This window comes from Glycine soja, chromosome 8, assembly GCF_004193775.1.
Source record: "Glycine soja cultivar W05 chromosome 8, ASM419377v2, whole genome shotgun sequence".
NCBI classification, from domain to species: Eukaryota; Viridiplantae; Streptophyta; class Magnoliopsida; order Fabales; family Fabaceae; genus Glycine; species Glycine soja.
This window is the reverse complement of record NC_041009.1, coordinates 21409906-21424311: the sequence shown is the minus strand read 5'-3', so window position 1 is coordinate 21424311 and position 14406 is coordinate 21409906. Positions and strand designations below refer to the sequence as shown.

At 34.4% G+C, this 14406-nt stretch overlaps 1 protein-coding gene and 1 pseudogene across 1 annotated transcript; both read left to right on the top strand.

The window, feature by feature from the left end:
• The first annotated feature begins 5508 nt into the window (after positions 1-5508).
• Positions 5509-6527, top strand: LOC114424017 (annotated as a pseudogene).
• Positions 6528-8585: 2058 nt separating this feature from the next.
• LOC114422720 (exosome complex component RRP43-like) lies at positions 8586-12610 on the top strand. Its single transcript, XM_028389214.1, has 9 exons — positions 8586-8738; positions 9182-9353; positions 9460-9509; positions 9615-9684; positions 9780-9885; positions 10495-10561; positions 10720-10795; positions 11561-11856; positions 12312-12610. Exons 2-9 carry the CDS (start codon positions 9194-9196, stop codon positions 12393-12395), a joined length of 909 nt encoding a protein of 302 aa, XP_028245015.1. The 5' UTR covers positions 8586-8738; positions 9182-9193; the 3' UTR covers positions 12396-12610.
• Positions 12611-14406: the final 1796 nt, after the last annotated feature.

The window sequence follows — 14406 nt, the reverse complement described above, 5'->3', positions numbered from 1 at the left end:
GTTGTACCACAAAGGATGTACCCTCCAATGTGTTAAGACAAAGAATTCTTAGGCGGTTAGTCCCTTGAATCTTTGTAAGGGTAAACAAAAGATATCTCAGGCGGTTAGTCCTTTGAAATATTTTGTTTAAAGGGAAGAGGAAGAATCAAAATAATTCTTAGGCGGTTAGTCCTTTGAATCTTTTGGCAAGAGGGAGAAAGAAGAATCAAAAGAATTCTCAGGCGGTTAGTCCTTTGAATTCTTCTGGCAAGAGAGAGAAGGAAGAAACAAAAGAATTCTCAGGTGGTTAGTCATTTGAATCTTTTGGCAAGAGGAAGAAGGAAAGAAGAATAAGAATAGCACAAATTTTTTGCCAATGAACTTTTCTTTGAATAAAGAAAGTATTGAACAAAAACTCTTAGAAGAATGCTTTGAATGAATGAAAGAAATATGAAAGTTGTTTCTTTAAAATTCGTGTCATGGTCACATATTTATAGCCATTCGATGGCTCTTGAAAAAACAAGTTAAAAGTTGTGACTCTTGGCAATTTCTTCAAAACTAGTCACTTTTTAAAAGTTGTTACTCTTTTTCATACTAGTCACTTTAAAAGTTGTGACTCTTTTGAAAACTAGTCACTTAAAGATTGTGACTTTTGAAAAAATCTTCAGAATCAAATCACTTTAAGAATTGTGACTTTTGGTAATTTATTTTTCAAAATAAGTCATTGGTAATCGATTACCATCATAGTGTAATCGATTACACATCAACAGATGTGACTCTTCATGTTTAAATTTGAAAATCAAAACATTTAGAAACATTGGTAATTGATTACAAGTATTGTGTAATCGATTACACAAGTTTGAAATGATTTAAAAATATTTTATCACAAGTTGTGACTCTTGAAATTTGAAATCTAACGTTTTAAAACATTGGTAATCAATTACAGCTTTATAAATCAGTTTGAAAAGAATGTTGGCTACTGGTAATCGATTACTGCCTTCTGGTAATCGATTACCAGAGAGTAAAACTCTTGGTAAAAGATTTTTCTTTGAAAAATTCTTTTGAACAAAATTGTGCTATTCAATATTTTGAAAAACTCTTTTAATACTTATCTTAATTGAGTCTTCTCTTGATTCTTTACTTGAATCTTGATTGAACGACTCTTTGATACTTGAAACTTGCTTTGATTGAACGACTCTTTGATTCTTGAAACTTGCTTGGCTCTTGATTCTTGAATTGAGTCTTTGGCATCATCAAAATAATCTTGGAAGGCATTGCTTCCACAATTTTTGTCTTCGGGGGGGGGGGGGGGAGGGGGGAGTTCAACTAGGAAGTCCGTTAGGCATTTCCTCTTGATAGGGCCTCGTGGTTCGAACCGTAGGCCAAACATCAAGAGCTCGACTAACCATGCTACCATTGTCCCGACGAGTTCTATGTATGGCCTGAGAACTCAACCTATACTTGAATCGTGGTAGCCTTCAACTCCCCTTGATCACCCATGACACTCAGAGGAGCAGTTAGTCAACATAGCACGACGTGGCCCTTGAAAGACGTAACTCCCCCAAGGTCGGACATGTGTATATATATATATAGACATAGAGGCAAGACTAGGAGGTATGTTTTAATCACTCCATACACAAATACTTAAGCACCTTGGGCACAATTGACTTGATCACCAGGTCCCTTTTGTAGGTACCGCACCCTCTCATCAAGATAAAAGATCGAAGATTCTATTGACACGAGAGACGAAGAAGGAGAACCCAACAACTCATATAGAACTCAGTCGGAACATTTAGCGCCCATCATGAGGCTGATGAAATTTTTTCCTTCGGCCACAAGATGGTAGCAACAAGGAGAGGTGACCCTATTTCATTTGTGCGATCCTCAAGCGTAGAGACATCAGGAATGCAAGAAATTCAAGAATAGATGGAACAATTACGCAAAAAAAATTGAGACCAATTTGGAGGCCTTAAGGAAAAAATACGAGGTGAACATGCGACAATTAATTGAGGAAAACGCAACCATCAGAGCAAGACTTGCCATTCACCACCCACCTCCACCACCCCCATCACCATCGACTCCACCATACTCTCCGTCCTCTCAACTAGCCACCCATGTTGAAACACCTAGCCAAGAAAGTCATACTCAACTCTCATTCTACAGTAATCAGGAGGAAACCCCAATCCATTCTCGACTTAGGTCATTGCGCATCCACAATGACGCCATTCGCTTACACCTTTTTATTGATGGACCCATGGACACACCTCTACCAATAACTTGGAAGCCGTTGAACATTAAAAGATATAATGGTATGTTAGATCCATATGAGCATCTGAATGCATTTACCACTCATGTAAACTTGTATTCCAATGACGACACCGTATTGTGCAAAGTTTTTCCAACCTCCCTTTAGGGGTCAGTGCTAATATGGTACAAGCGCTTACTCATATGATCTATTGATTCATTCACATCCTAAGCCCAATATTTCAGAGCATAATATGCAACCAGCCGTCCTCACCACACAACATCCATAGCTTTAGTCAATCTGAGCTAAGCCAATGATGAATAGTTGGGATCATTCATAGAGAGGTACAAAGTTATTTCTGTCAAAATTAGAGACCTCGACCATGGTGTCGCACTGCATTCCATGATCACAACACTGAAGTCGGGGCTGTTCGCCAATAGCCCAAGGATTTGGACGAACTTTCAGTAAGAGCAGCCAGATACATCCAAATGGAGGAATTATCCACTTTTCGTAACCAAATGCATTCCAGGGAGCAAAAAAGAGAGGACCACAACAAAAACAAAATATAGCCCATTCAAGATAAATCCTTCAAAAAATCTGGCAAGCTACTGAAGTACAACCACTACACACAATTGAATATCAGTCAGACACACTTACTAGATGAGGCATTCAATGCATAAATCTTGTCTCTAACACCTCCAACCAGGCCGATCAACTCAACAAATAGATCAAGGACATGTCTATACCATCATAACTTCAGCCATACCACAGGGAAATATGTGGCCCTAAAGGACAAAATAGAAGAACTGATATAAGAAGGCACCCTTGCCAACTACATATACACCCCTAGCAACAACAATGGCGGATATCGAGGTTAAGGCAAGGGCCAAGGAGGTTATCGTGTCAGTTGAGGACAAAAACTTTTCGATGATAAGCAAGAACAAATAGACACCAAATCAGACTAGGTTGGCACCTCAGCGGCCACAGAGGGAGGGAGACGTAGAGTTATTAACACTATCGTCAGTGGTTTTGTTGGCAAGAGAAACACCAAATCATTCTGGAAAAGTCACCCGTGCGCATCAAAAGCGTAAACCATATCACAACCATGTGTGCCAAGAGATCAATCCCTCCAATAACGTTGACAGATACCAACTTCACAAGAGATGACCCTTAGCAAGATAACCCAATGGTGATTATAGTCGGAATCACCAATTTGGATGCCAGAAAAGTTCTGATAGACGGAGGCAGCATGACCGATATACTTTTCCTATTTACTTTCCAAAGGTTAGACATTTCTCCAAAATTAATAAAACCTCATCCATAACCCTTGATTGGTTTTGTAGGGTGCAAGTCCACACCCACGATGTTGTAAAGCTCGAAACCACCTTTGGAATAGGCAAACTATCAAGAACATTACTTGTTCAATATGTCCTCATTGACACTGACTCTTCCTACAATGTCCTGACTGGAAAAACGTCATTGAATGCTCTTAGTTCGATTGTCTCAACTCCACATCTTGCGATGAAGTTCCCCAATCTGAAAGGCGACATCATCACTATTAGATCAAATCAAATGGAAGCCCGCGAATGTTATGCTAGAAGCCTACTTGTCAAACCAAACACAACACCTAGAGTAGTAGACATCAACAATGTTGGAGGAGCCGACTCAAGAGAAAAATGAAGACAAATCTATTATGCCGAGTTGGGTCGACTTCAACCCACGACAAGATGAAGAGGACGATCGGCCTATGCCGATCGAGAAATTACGATTATTCTAACTAGGAAAAGAACCTTACCAATGCACCAAGATAGGGGAGAAACTTGACAAACACCTTCAGAAAGAGATCAAAGAGGTGTTGAAAATAGAACACCAACCTGTTTGCTTGGAGTGTTGTTGACATGCCCGCATAGATCTCGATTTCATATGCCACAAACTTTATATTTTCTTCGAAGCAAAACCAGTAGAACAAAGACGATAGAAGCTCAGTAAAGAAAGGTGATAAGCTATGAAGGAAGAATTCGAGAAAATGATTAGAGCTGGCTTCATCAAAGAGGTCGCATACTCAACATGGCTGTCAAATATTGTGATGGTCAATAAATCAAATGGAAAGTGGAGGATGTGTGTCGACTACACCAACCTCAACAAAGCTTGCCCAAAGGACGCATACCCGCTCCCTAACATCGACCAGCTTGTCGTTGGCACCTATGGATACAAAATTCTAAATTTCCTAGACGCATACTCGGTTACAATCAAATCAAGATGTACCCACCGAATGAAAGTAAGACCGCATTCATCATCGAAGATGCAAATTTTTGCCACAATGTCATGCCTTTCGGCCTAAAGAATGTCGGTGCCACATACTTGAGATTAATGGACAAGGTCTTCAAAGACCTAGTGAGGGAAAATATTGAAGTTTATGTTGATGATATGGTGGTGAAGTCATCCAACTCAGAGGACCATCCGAACGACTTGGCAGAAACATTTGCTAAACTCAGAAGGCATAACATATGATTAAACCCAAAAAAATGTGTCTTCAGAGTTTGAGGAGGTAAATTTTCGGGCTTCAAGATCACCTGCAGGGGTATCGAAGCCAACCCAAACAGGTGCGAAGCAGTCATCGCCATGCGACGAAGCCCACAAAATCTGAAAAAAGTTCAAAAACTTACGAGCAGGTTAGTGTCCCTGTCTCGCTTTCTACCTAAGATGGCCGAGAAGGAGAAACCTTTTCTCAAATTGTTGAAGCAACCAACAAATTTCCAATGGAACCAACAATGCGAAGCAATGTTTTCTGAGTTTAAGACTTTCCTCGCATCTTCGCCTATCCTTACTCGGCCTACACCTAAGGCCGAGCTGTTGTTATACTTATCCGTCTCTGACTTTGCAATAAGCTTGACTCTACTGCAAGAAGAAGGTTGAAAATAGATGTCAATTTACTATGCCAGTCGAGTACTTCAGAGAGCAGAAAAAAGATACCAAACTATGGAGAAACTCGCCATAGCACTAATCAACTCTACCAGATGATTAAGGCAGTATTTTCAAAGTCACATGATCCCAGTAAAAACTGATCACCCCTTAAAGCAAGTGCTCAGGAAGCTAGAACTCAGCCAGCACACATACTATTCAATGGCACATTTCATTAAGGCTAGTCAACCATCATAGTTTAACATTAATTAGAGTGGGATCACGTACTAGGTAGCAATTCGTACGTTGCAGCATTATATAAAGCATATCAAATCAAATTTTTGTTACAACACAAAACCTAATATCAAATTTGGTTTGCAATTATGGCTTCTTCAATGAATGGTCGCAATGTAAGTGAGATCTTTCAAGGTCAAACTCTCTTGTACAAACACTTGTATGCCTTCATAGACTCTATGTGTCTCAAAAGGGTGGTTGAGCTTTGGATATCTGACAAAATCCACAACCATGCCCAATCCATTACTCTTCCTGAGTTGGTGTCAGTTCTACTAGTTCCATCAACTAAAATTGGCCAAGTGCAAAGCCTCATGCACTACCTTGCACACAATGGATTCTTTGAAAGAGTAAGAATCCATCACAACATAGAAGAAAAAAAAGCATATGCTCTCATTGTTTCATCATAGTTTCTTCTCAAAAGCAATGAGCTTAGTTTAGCTCCAATGGTTGAGTTTGTTCTCAACCCAACTCTGTCAAATTCATACCATCAATTGAAAAAATGGGTTTATGAGAAAGATCTCACATTATTTGACATCTCCTTAGGATCACAATTGTGAGACTTTCTTAATAAAAACCCTGCACATAACAAGTCATTCAATGATGCAATGGCTGATTCTCAAATGTTTAACTTGGCGTTGTGATATTGCAATTTGGTCTTTGAAGGATTGGAATCCATTGTGGATATTATTGGTGGAACTAGAACCACTGCCAAGATTATCTGTGAAGCGTTTCCTAACTTGAAATGCATTGTGTTTGACCGTCCACAGGTTGTAGAGAACTTGTCAGGAAGCAACAATTTGACATTTGTTGGTGGGGACATGTTCAAATCTATTCCTAAGGCTGATTCAATTCTTCTTAAGGTATGTAGCATATTTGAGCAATATGGTCTAATGGACTAGTTAAGTTTCTGCAAAGTTATTTATTTCAAACCATTACTTAACTCCTCACAATTAGTTACGGACAACATTTCTAATCCTCTATCTTTTCTTTTGTTAATTTCTGCAGTGGATTCTACATAATTGGTTTGATAAAAGATTGCATAAAGATATTAAAGAACTGCAAAGAATATATGAAACCATTCAAGTCACTATTTTTCAAGAATATATGAAAATTTATTGGTCTGAATTTAGCAAATTCCTTCAGCCAGTATCCATAATCAATCAATTTACCCTTTATGTTCATAATTATGTTTGTCCAAGGCCAAACATAATATTTGAGGACGACATTGATATCAACTTATAGTACATGGCAAGAGAAATCGGGGGGAGGGAGAAAAACCATTTTATAAAAAAAATTAAACAGCAAATTACTATAGTATCCCTTAATGAACTCAAATAATTAAAGCAAAATAGTTTATTGGGTTTTTTTTTTTTTCCAAAAGTTCTTTCGTAGATTGTTAATGCACTCCTGCTAAAAATAGAGTTTGTGGACATTAGCAATCTCTCTTTTTTGCTAATAGTTTAGGTGTGTTGGATTTCAGGAATTTATTAGGTTAATGATAGGTTTCAAAATTCAAATAATACTTACCAAGTTACTCACATTGACAACAGATATTTAACCTACATCGTTGTGGGATACTACCTCTATCCTTCTATATAAGACCTTTTTAACTTTATTGATTTTTCTTTTTTTATAAAAGTTTCTTCAAAAAGTCTATTGCATTAATTAATTATAATATTTTCTCTCTAAACATTAAAATAGATGGTATGTTTGCAAGGACAGATGCACAGGGCCAGCCAGGGGCTTTAGTCCCCCCTCCCTTAAACTTCTTTAAATAATATTATTAATAATATATATAATAACAATTAATAATAATACACTGCTTCTAGGAAAAATAAAATCAAATAATATAGTAGTCAGTATAAAATAATATTTATTAATTAATAATATGTATTACTTCTGATTAAAATAAAATAATGCATTGTTTAATAAATCTGATAATAATTTCACTAATTATATATTAATCTTTTTAATACAAAAAAACACTAACTTTTTTTAATAATATATATTGTCAATCTAACTCAAAGAGATATATGTAAGGATGATACACCAAGAGTATAAAATAGTTTCACACATTTAATCATAGATCACCATTGATATAACTTTTAAAATAATTATTATAAAATTCAACAATCTTATCATACACGATAAGTTGTGATTGAAAGACGATATAAAATTTTTTACATTGTCAGTATATAATCTTTTTTCTCTATATACATATTAATAGATTTTATTTTTATATCATTTTCCATCAATTGTTATGATATAGGCTAAACATAATATTATTATCTATTTATATATCTAATTATTAACATTAATTACACACATAAACATGTTATTTATAATTGCTATAAAATTTGATGATTTTTGTTATTAGTATATTTGATGTGTTTGTTACTTTTTCTACCGTGAAACTATTATTGTGAGTGTTGTTTGATTGTTGTTGTGTTATAGAGAAAAGAAATCTTTTAAAACTTGAAAAAATTATGAGTTATAAACTCATGTATTTCTTTCTTGTATAATTTGAAATAAAAAATAATTTTTATTTTACCTATAAAACTAATAAATATTTTTATAAAAGACATTATTATTTAAATATTTATCTTTTAGAACTTAAATATTTAAATAGTTAAAGTAAAAAAAAAAAAAAACCAGTCTTCCTGTAATGGTTTCCTGGATCCGTCTTTGTATGCTTGGTTTAGAAGATAAAAATAAAAAAGATGTAAATGTAAGATAATTTTTTAATTAAAATCTTTTATTTTTGAGAATCACGAATCCTCATAATTATATTTCGTAAAAATAAAAAATTTATTTAGTTAATTATTGAGAATCTTTAGTTAATTTTCTTAAAAATAAAAAAAATTATACATATTTTTACTGATTGTTTTGAATATTTATCACATTATATAATTTTTAAAAAATACATAATATTTTTACTATAATAAAAGGAAAATAAATTCAAGAGTCGGGAAATTAATATTCCCACATCCTGGAAATTTTTTTTTGTAGAAAACTGACTAAAAAACATATTTGAAAAACCTCATTTCCCATTAATTTTTTAAAAAAAGCATTCCAAATATTCCAACCTATATTTCAGTAAAAAAAAATAAAAAAATTCCAACCTATAATTTTTGTAAAACGAAAAACTTCTGTCGTACCAAACGCATCGTAAAAGACCAATATTTGCACGTAGTTTATTTCTCTACGACCGAAGTGTTCCTAATTTGAAGTTGTCTCTCGACACAGTGGAACGACCAAGGCTTCTCTTCACCCTTTCCCTAGCTGCCTCACCCCACCTCGGTTCTTGGGAGGGCCTCCGGTAAGAACCTGCTGTTATTATTATTATTAGTGTTGGTTTGTTGGGTTATTGTGATTGGGTTTCTCTCTTCCTTTAAGGTATTTGATACAATGTCTATTCTAATTAGCAGTAGCTTCTCCTTCATCGGTTTCGTAAATGCTGATTGGGTTTTGAGGATCTATTGGTCCGTCTCTTATCTTTGATATTTGGGTGTTAGTGTTATGGTAGTGTCTAGTACTCTTCTTTTTTCAAGGTATTTATTTGAGTAGTTTACACAAGGTCTTAGGTTGTAACCTTGTTGCCGCAATTGTACACACACACACACACACAAAAACAAGGTTGGTCATGTTGTATGATTCCGCAATACTTTGATGTACTTAACTGAATGCCGTTTTTCAATTTTCTGGCTGCTATTGTTACTTTTTCATTTTGTATTACACTGTTGGCTTTCTTTATGTTGACAGAACTGAAAAGAGATGGGATTACCAAATGTTTCTGAGGACTTGTCATCAGAGATGGAGGTTGATGCCTTTAGACGCCTTTTTCCACTTCGATATTTTGAGCGTCATCTTGCTGAATCTATAAGGCCTGATGGTAGACCACTTGGAAAAGCTAGAGAAACAAGTATTTTTCTTGGTTAGTTTCTTTTTTTTTCTTCTAATTTTCAATCTGCAAAATCTTTGGCATGTAGTGTGTTATTCACACTTGGAACAAAACTTAGGTGGTTAATTCATTTGATCAGGTGCTGTTGCGTCTGCTAATGGGTCGGCTCTAGTGAAGATTGGATCAACTGTTAGTCACTATTCCTGTGTCTTTTTTGTTAAATGTTGTGAAGTTAGGTTCTTGATTTTTTTTTATGAGATGGATTTAACGATTTCCTAATTGATCTCTGCTCAGACTATATTGACTGCTATTAAAATGGAAGTTATGACTCCGTCCTTGGAGTCACCGGATGAGGGCTGTCTAGGTTAGCTTTTACTTGCTGGGCTACTTATGTGTTAGTTATTAAATCTTCTGCTCGCATATGCCATGAAATTAACTTCTTAATATCTATTATTTCAGCTATTGATTTCCACATGCCTCCAATTTGTTCTCCTATAGTTAGGCCTGGCAGGCCAGCTGAAGCATCACCGGTGGTGTCAAAGCAGTTGTCTGACACCTTTTCTAGGCATGTTTTAATCTTTGTTGTCACACTATTAAGTTCAACTATTTCGGATGACCCAAGAAACTAATTTTATCAAATTCACTCCACCTATTTACCACTAAATAAAAAAAAGGAAGCACAAGAAAAAGAAGAAAATAAAAGGGAATGTTTAACATCTGGCTCAAACATATGAAGAAAAAATGTGTTCATGTCTGTTTGTAATTTATTTCTTTGAGTTATACCAAAGCCACTTCAGCCTCCTTTCCCTTGAGTATGCTTTATACTCAAGGCAGATGTTCCCTTTTTGAACGAGGATGTGCAGAAGTAATCGTGCCATACCCCGGCACATATGTAGATATATTCTTACTGTAAAGTACATAGAATCATGAATGTGTAGGAACATTTAGCTGAAGGTATGCTGTTTAAAGTGGTTAGCAGATTAGATAAAAAAATTTCCTCAATTTAATCCTTTCAATGGTTTGCCCCTCCTGCTGTCTTTATGGACTTGTATTTGTATCATTTATGTCAACATTCATGGTGATCAATAATCTGGATTGCTCGTTTGATCTGTCAAATTGGACTCCAGTTGAAATTAATTATCCTTTGTTTTTCAACCTATACTTTTTTCTGCAGTTCCAAAATGATTGATTTGAAAGAATTGTCCTTGGTCAGTGGAAAAGCTGCATGGATGGCTTACCTGGTAAGCTTTCTATATGGACTACAGTTACGAAATTTCACAAATCAATCATAGAATGAATGGATAGCACACCACATTGGTGTGAGGTAACCTGACTTTGTTTCCTCTGATTGTGATGTTATCATTTTATTGAATGACAGAATGCTGCCTTTATCATGCAGGATATCTACTGTTTGGATGCCGATGGTGCTCTTTTTGATGCTGCATTACTTTCTGCCGTTGCTTCCTTATCTCATTGTAAGTAGTGCATCTTCAGCATAATTCAGTCATATTATGAATATGTTAGACCCCTTATTCAGAATAGCAAGTCCCACATTTGAAAACTGTACACCAGGAAATTTAGGAACAAAGAGAAGAAAAATAAAGCAGCTGATGATATATCAGCCAAGGGGATTAGATATAATAGTGTTGTTGCAATTATTATGTTTATCTTTTAGTTGTTATTCTGTTCTGTTACTTTGTCAGTTTAGTCTTCGGGAGGTTATTATCTCTTGTTATGTAGCACTGGCTAAGGAGGCTACTTTTGGGAAGCTCTTGGTCATCTTTATGAAAACTATTGGATTTTTTAGTAGAAACAAAGGACACTTTGTCCGCAGATTGATGTATATGGGTTTGCCGGGTATTACTCTAAACCTTGTATTCATCTTTCTATACCGTAAGAGACAATAGTGGGTGGTGACTGGTAGGACCATCAAAGAGAAAACGTAGTTTGTTCTGTTGAGATGAAAAGGCTGCAAACCATGTGGAGATGATGTTGTCTCTGGCGAAGATGAGGGGGCAGATAAATCATTTGGACACATCAACATTGTGCATAGGACACTTCCTGTGTCATTACTGTAAATCTTGTGCATTCATATAAAATAAAGTTATTCCTTCTAGGATAAGGTTCCTAACAGAATCATTCAAAAGATAGACTTTTCTTGTGCTTAAAGAGAAGTTGTGTGTTGCTGTTGATGTTCTCAATGTGATGCCTTTAAACACTTGTGTTTTCTGCATTGACAGTGCAAATTCCTGTTGTTGCCATGAATGATGATGGCAAAATAGTACTCGTGTCTGAAGAAGATGGACAAAAGCGAGAACAGGAGCCAGTCAATAAGGAGAAGAGGAAGCTTACATTAAGAAGCATTCCATTCTCATTAACTTGCATACTTCACAAGAATTACATATTGGCTGATCCTACTGCAGAAGAAGAATCCATTATGGAAACCCATGTAACAGTAGTTTTGGATACATCCGGTCAACTAATATCTCTTTACAAGCCTGGTGGGCCAGTTCTTGCCTACACTTCTGCTATCCAGGTTAGTTTGCACATTGCAATGGAACTAACGAGGTGAACCATATGACAGTTATAGATTAACATTAATGCATCAGTGAGCAATTTTTGAAAATTACTGTAAATACTTTTAAAATTTTAACTCAATCCTCCAAATTTAAACGAATATAAGATATCTGAGGTCCTATGAGACCTTCATATGCCCCAACTGATATTCAAAGCCGGACGGCTTGCTTCTGTCTGATCGGGGTTCAAATTTATTTATTAAAATCATCTTTCAATGTTTAACATTTGATAGTGGAAATTCAATTAGTGTACATTAAAATCCCCAAAACAGTAAAGTTTAGTATTGTACCTGTTATTCCTCTAAAAAACAGTACTGTACCTGTTATGAATCATTTACTGAAGGGCGTGAAAGAATAGTTCGTATATAATATGATCTGTGAAATTATAGAGTTATAACGATACTTTTGGTTTCAGGATTGTGCTGCGTTAACCCGGCAAAGAGTAAAGGAACTAAAGAGCTTCTTAGACAAAGCAAATTCTGCTATGGAGGTTGAGTAGAAGTATAAGGTCATCTTTATTGTCCTGAATGGTTATTTAAATTTGTACATTGTGGATCACAGGTACTGCGGCATTTCATTATGGAAAAAAAAATCTTTTCACGAATTTTATACCATCTATTTGGACATTATGTTTTCATTCCGGCATTTGATTTCACATGTGGTTGATGGTTTTGGGGATATGAAATCAAGAGGAATTCTATTGTCACTCTCAAACACACTCTTTTCTTATTGGTCCTCATCACCTTATTTTTTTAAAACCATCACTTGTCTCTACCGTTTCTCCAGGTTTAATAACTTTATAAATCATCGAGACTAACCTGAAGTGAACAATCAAGTTTGCTCGTTAAAAAATTACTTCTTTCAAAATTAAATACTATTCACTTCAATTTGATATGAAAAAATAATGCTACTGATGTTAATTAAACATAAAATTTGTTAAGAAGAAAAGTTAAATTACTGTTCAACCATAATTTCCCTGCATCTAGGCACTATCTATGCTTTCTTTTGCTTCATACATATCCAATTTCAAGCTTTTTAACTGTTATAAGTTATTAACATATTATATAATCAAATAAAGCTTCCTCCTTTTTTTAATTGTTTTAGGTTGATTTATCTCCTTTAAAAAAAAAGGTTTATTTATCTATTTTTGCTATTTTTTACCTTCATTACCTTTTTCATTATTGACAGTAAAATTTCTGGATACAAATGAAGTTGTTACAAATTAGAACTTCTGCTAGTTCATAGCTTTACGAATTACAAACACATCCATAAATTTTCTAGAATTTTTTATTGGGAGATGTTTGATTTCCATTATGCATTTTTTTCTCTTCAAGGATTCATGTTAGATTTGTGAAAAGTTACTACTAGAAATTTGCAGTTTAGAATTGCTCACCAATGATTCAATAATTATTTAAAGTCAACATCTAATTGGATAACTAATTAATTTAGTATTCGATTTTTTCTCACTAAAAGATACTTTTTCTTATAACGAATATATATTTTGGTACCAAATAACGTATCACTTCAAAGTTAAAATATTCCCTTTAAATTCATTCCGCGTCCAAACGTTTTCTTAAAATTTTGATGCATGAGTGTGATCCGGTAATAAATTTTGTTTTTGTTATGATGTTATTAGTATCAAATATTTATTGATTTTGTTGGTAGTTAAATTTTGTGGAAGAATTCGATTAATCTTTCCTCATAATATTTTTTTTTTTTCATTCATAAGGTTCGAATGTAAAGTCTTGTTGAAGATGATTGAGTTGAATATCACTTAAATTAATAATTTATTACTATTCGATGATGAATTTAATAATAAATTATATTTTAAAAAAAATTAATTTTAAGTTGAAAGTTTAAAAATCAATTTCTTATTTAAATTGTTGGCTAAGCTTCAAGTTTTCAACCACCGCTTAGCTAAGCAGATGCATTATGTGATCCCACGCCAATTAATATATATTTTGGTTGAACTACGACTGCGGACTGAATAATGAAAATGAAGTGTAGGGAGCGTAAATATACACGACTATTGAACAGCGGCCACAAAGTTGGACTAATAAAATTGAATTATTGATGCGTCTCTTTCTGTGAAATAATCCAGCCATGCATGCTTACTTCTTCTATACGTTCCCAGCTGGACAATATACCAAACTGCATTATATTTACATTTCATTTTCATTAGTCAGTCAACAGTCCTAATTCAACAAAAACATATATTTCTTTCGCTCTCGATAATAGTAAAAAAAAAATATACTTCACATTTATTTAAAAAATTAATAAATTTTATTAAATTATGTTATTTATAATTAAAAATAAATATTTGTATTAAATTATCTTTTATGAAAATTTAATATCAAGCTTAAAAAATAATATTATAGACTTTTATTATATTTAAAATAAAAAATAATAGACTTTTATTACATATATTTGATAACAAAGTTAAGGAGTATATTAATTGGAGTGCAATATCACAGACAGTGCATGTACTTTTGGGCTGTAGAAAGCTTTAG

Excerpts from the sequence above, each read along its gene's own strand:
- LOC114422720 (XM_028389214.1), top strand. The coding sequence starts at position 9,194 with ATGGGATTACCAAATGTTTCTGAGGACTTGTCATCAGAGATGGAGGTT. Across the intron at positions 9,510-9,614 it reads TAGTGAAGATTGGATCAACT|ACTATATTGACTGCTATTAA; the intron begins GTTAGTCACTAT and ends ATCTCTGCTCAG. Across the intron at positions 10,562-10,719 it reads CTGCATGGATGGCTTACCTG|GATATCTACTGTTTGGATGC; the intron begins GTAAGCTTTCTA and ends TTTATCATGCAG.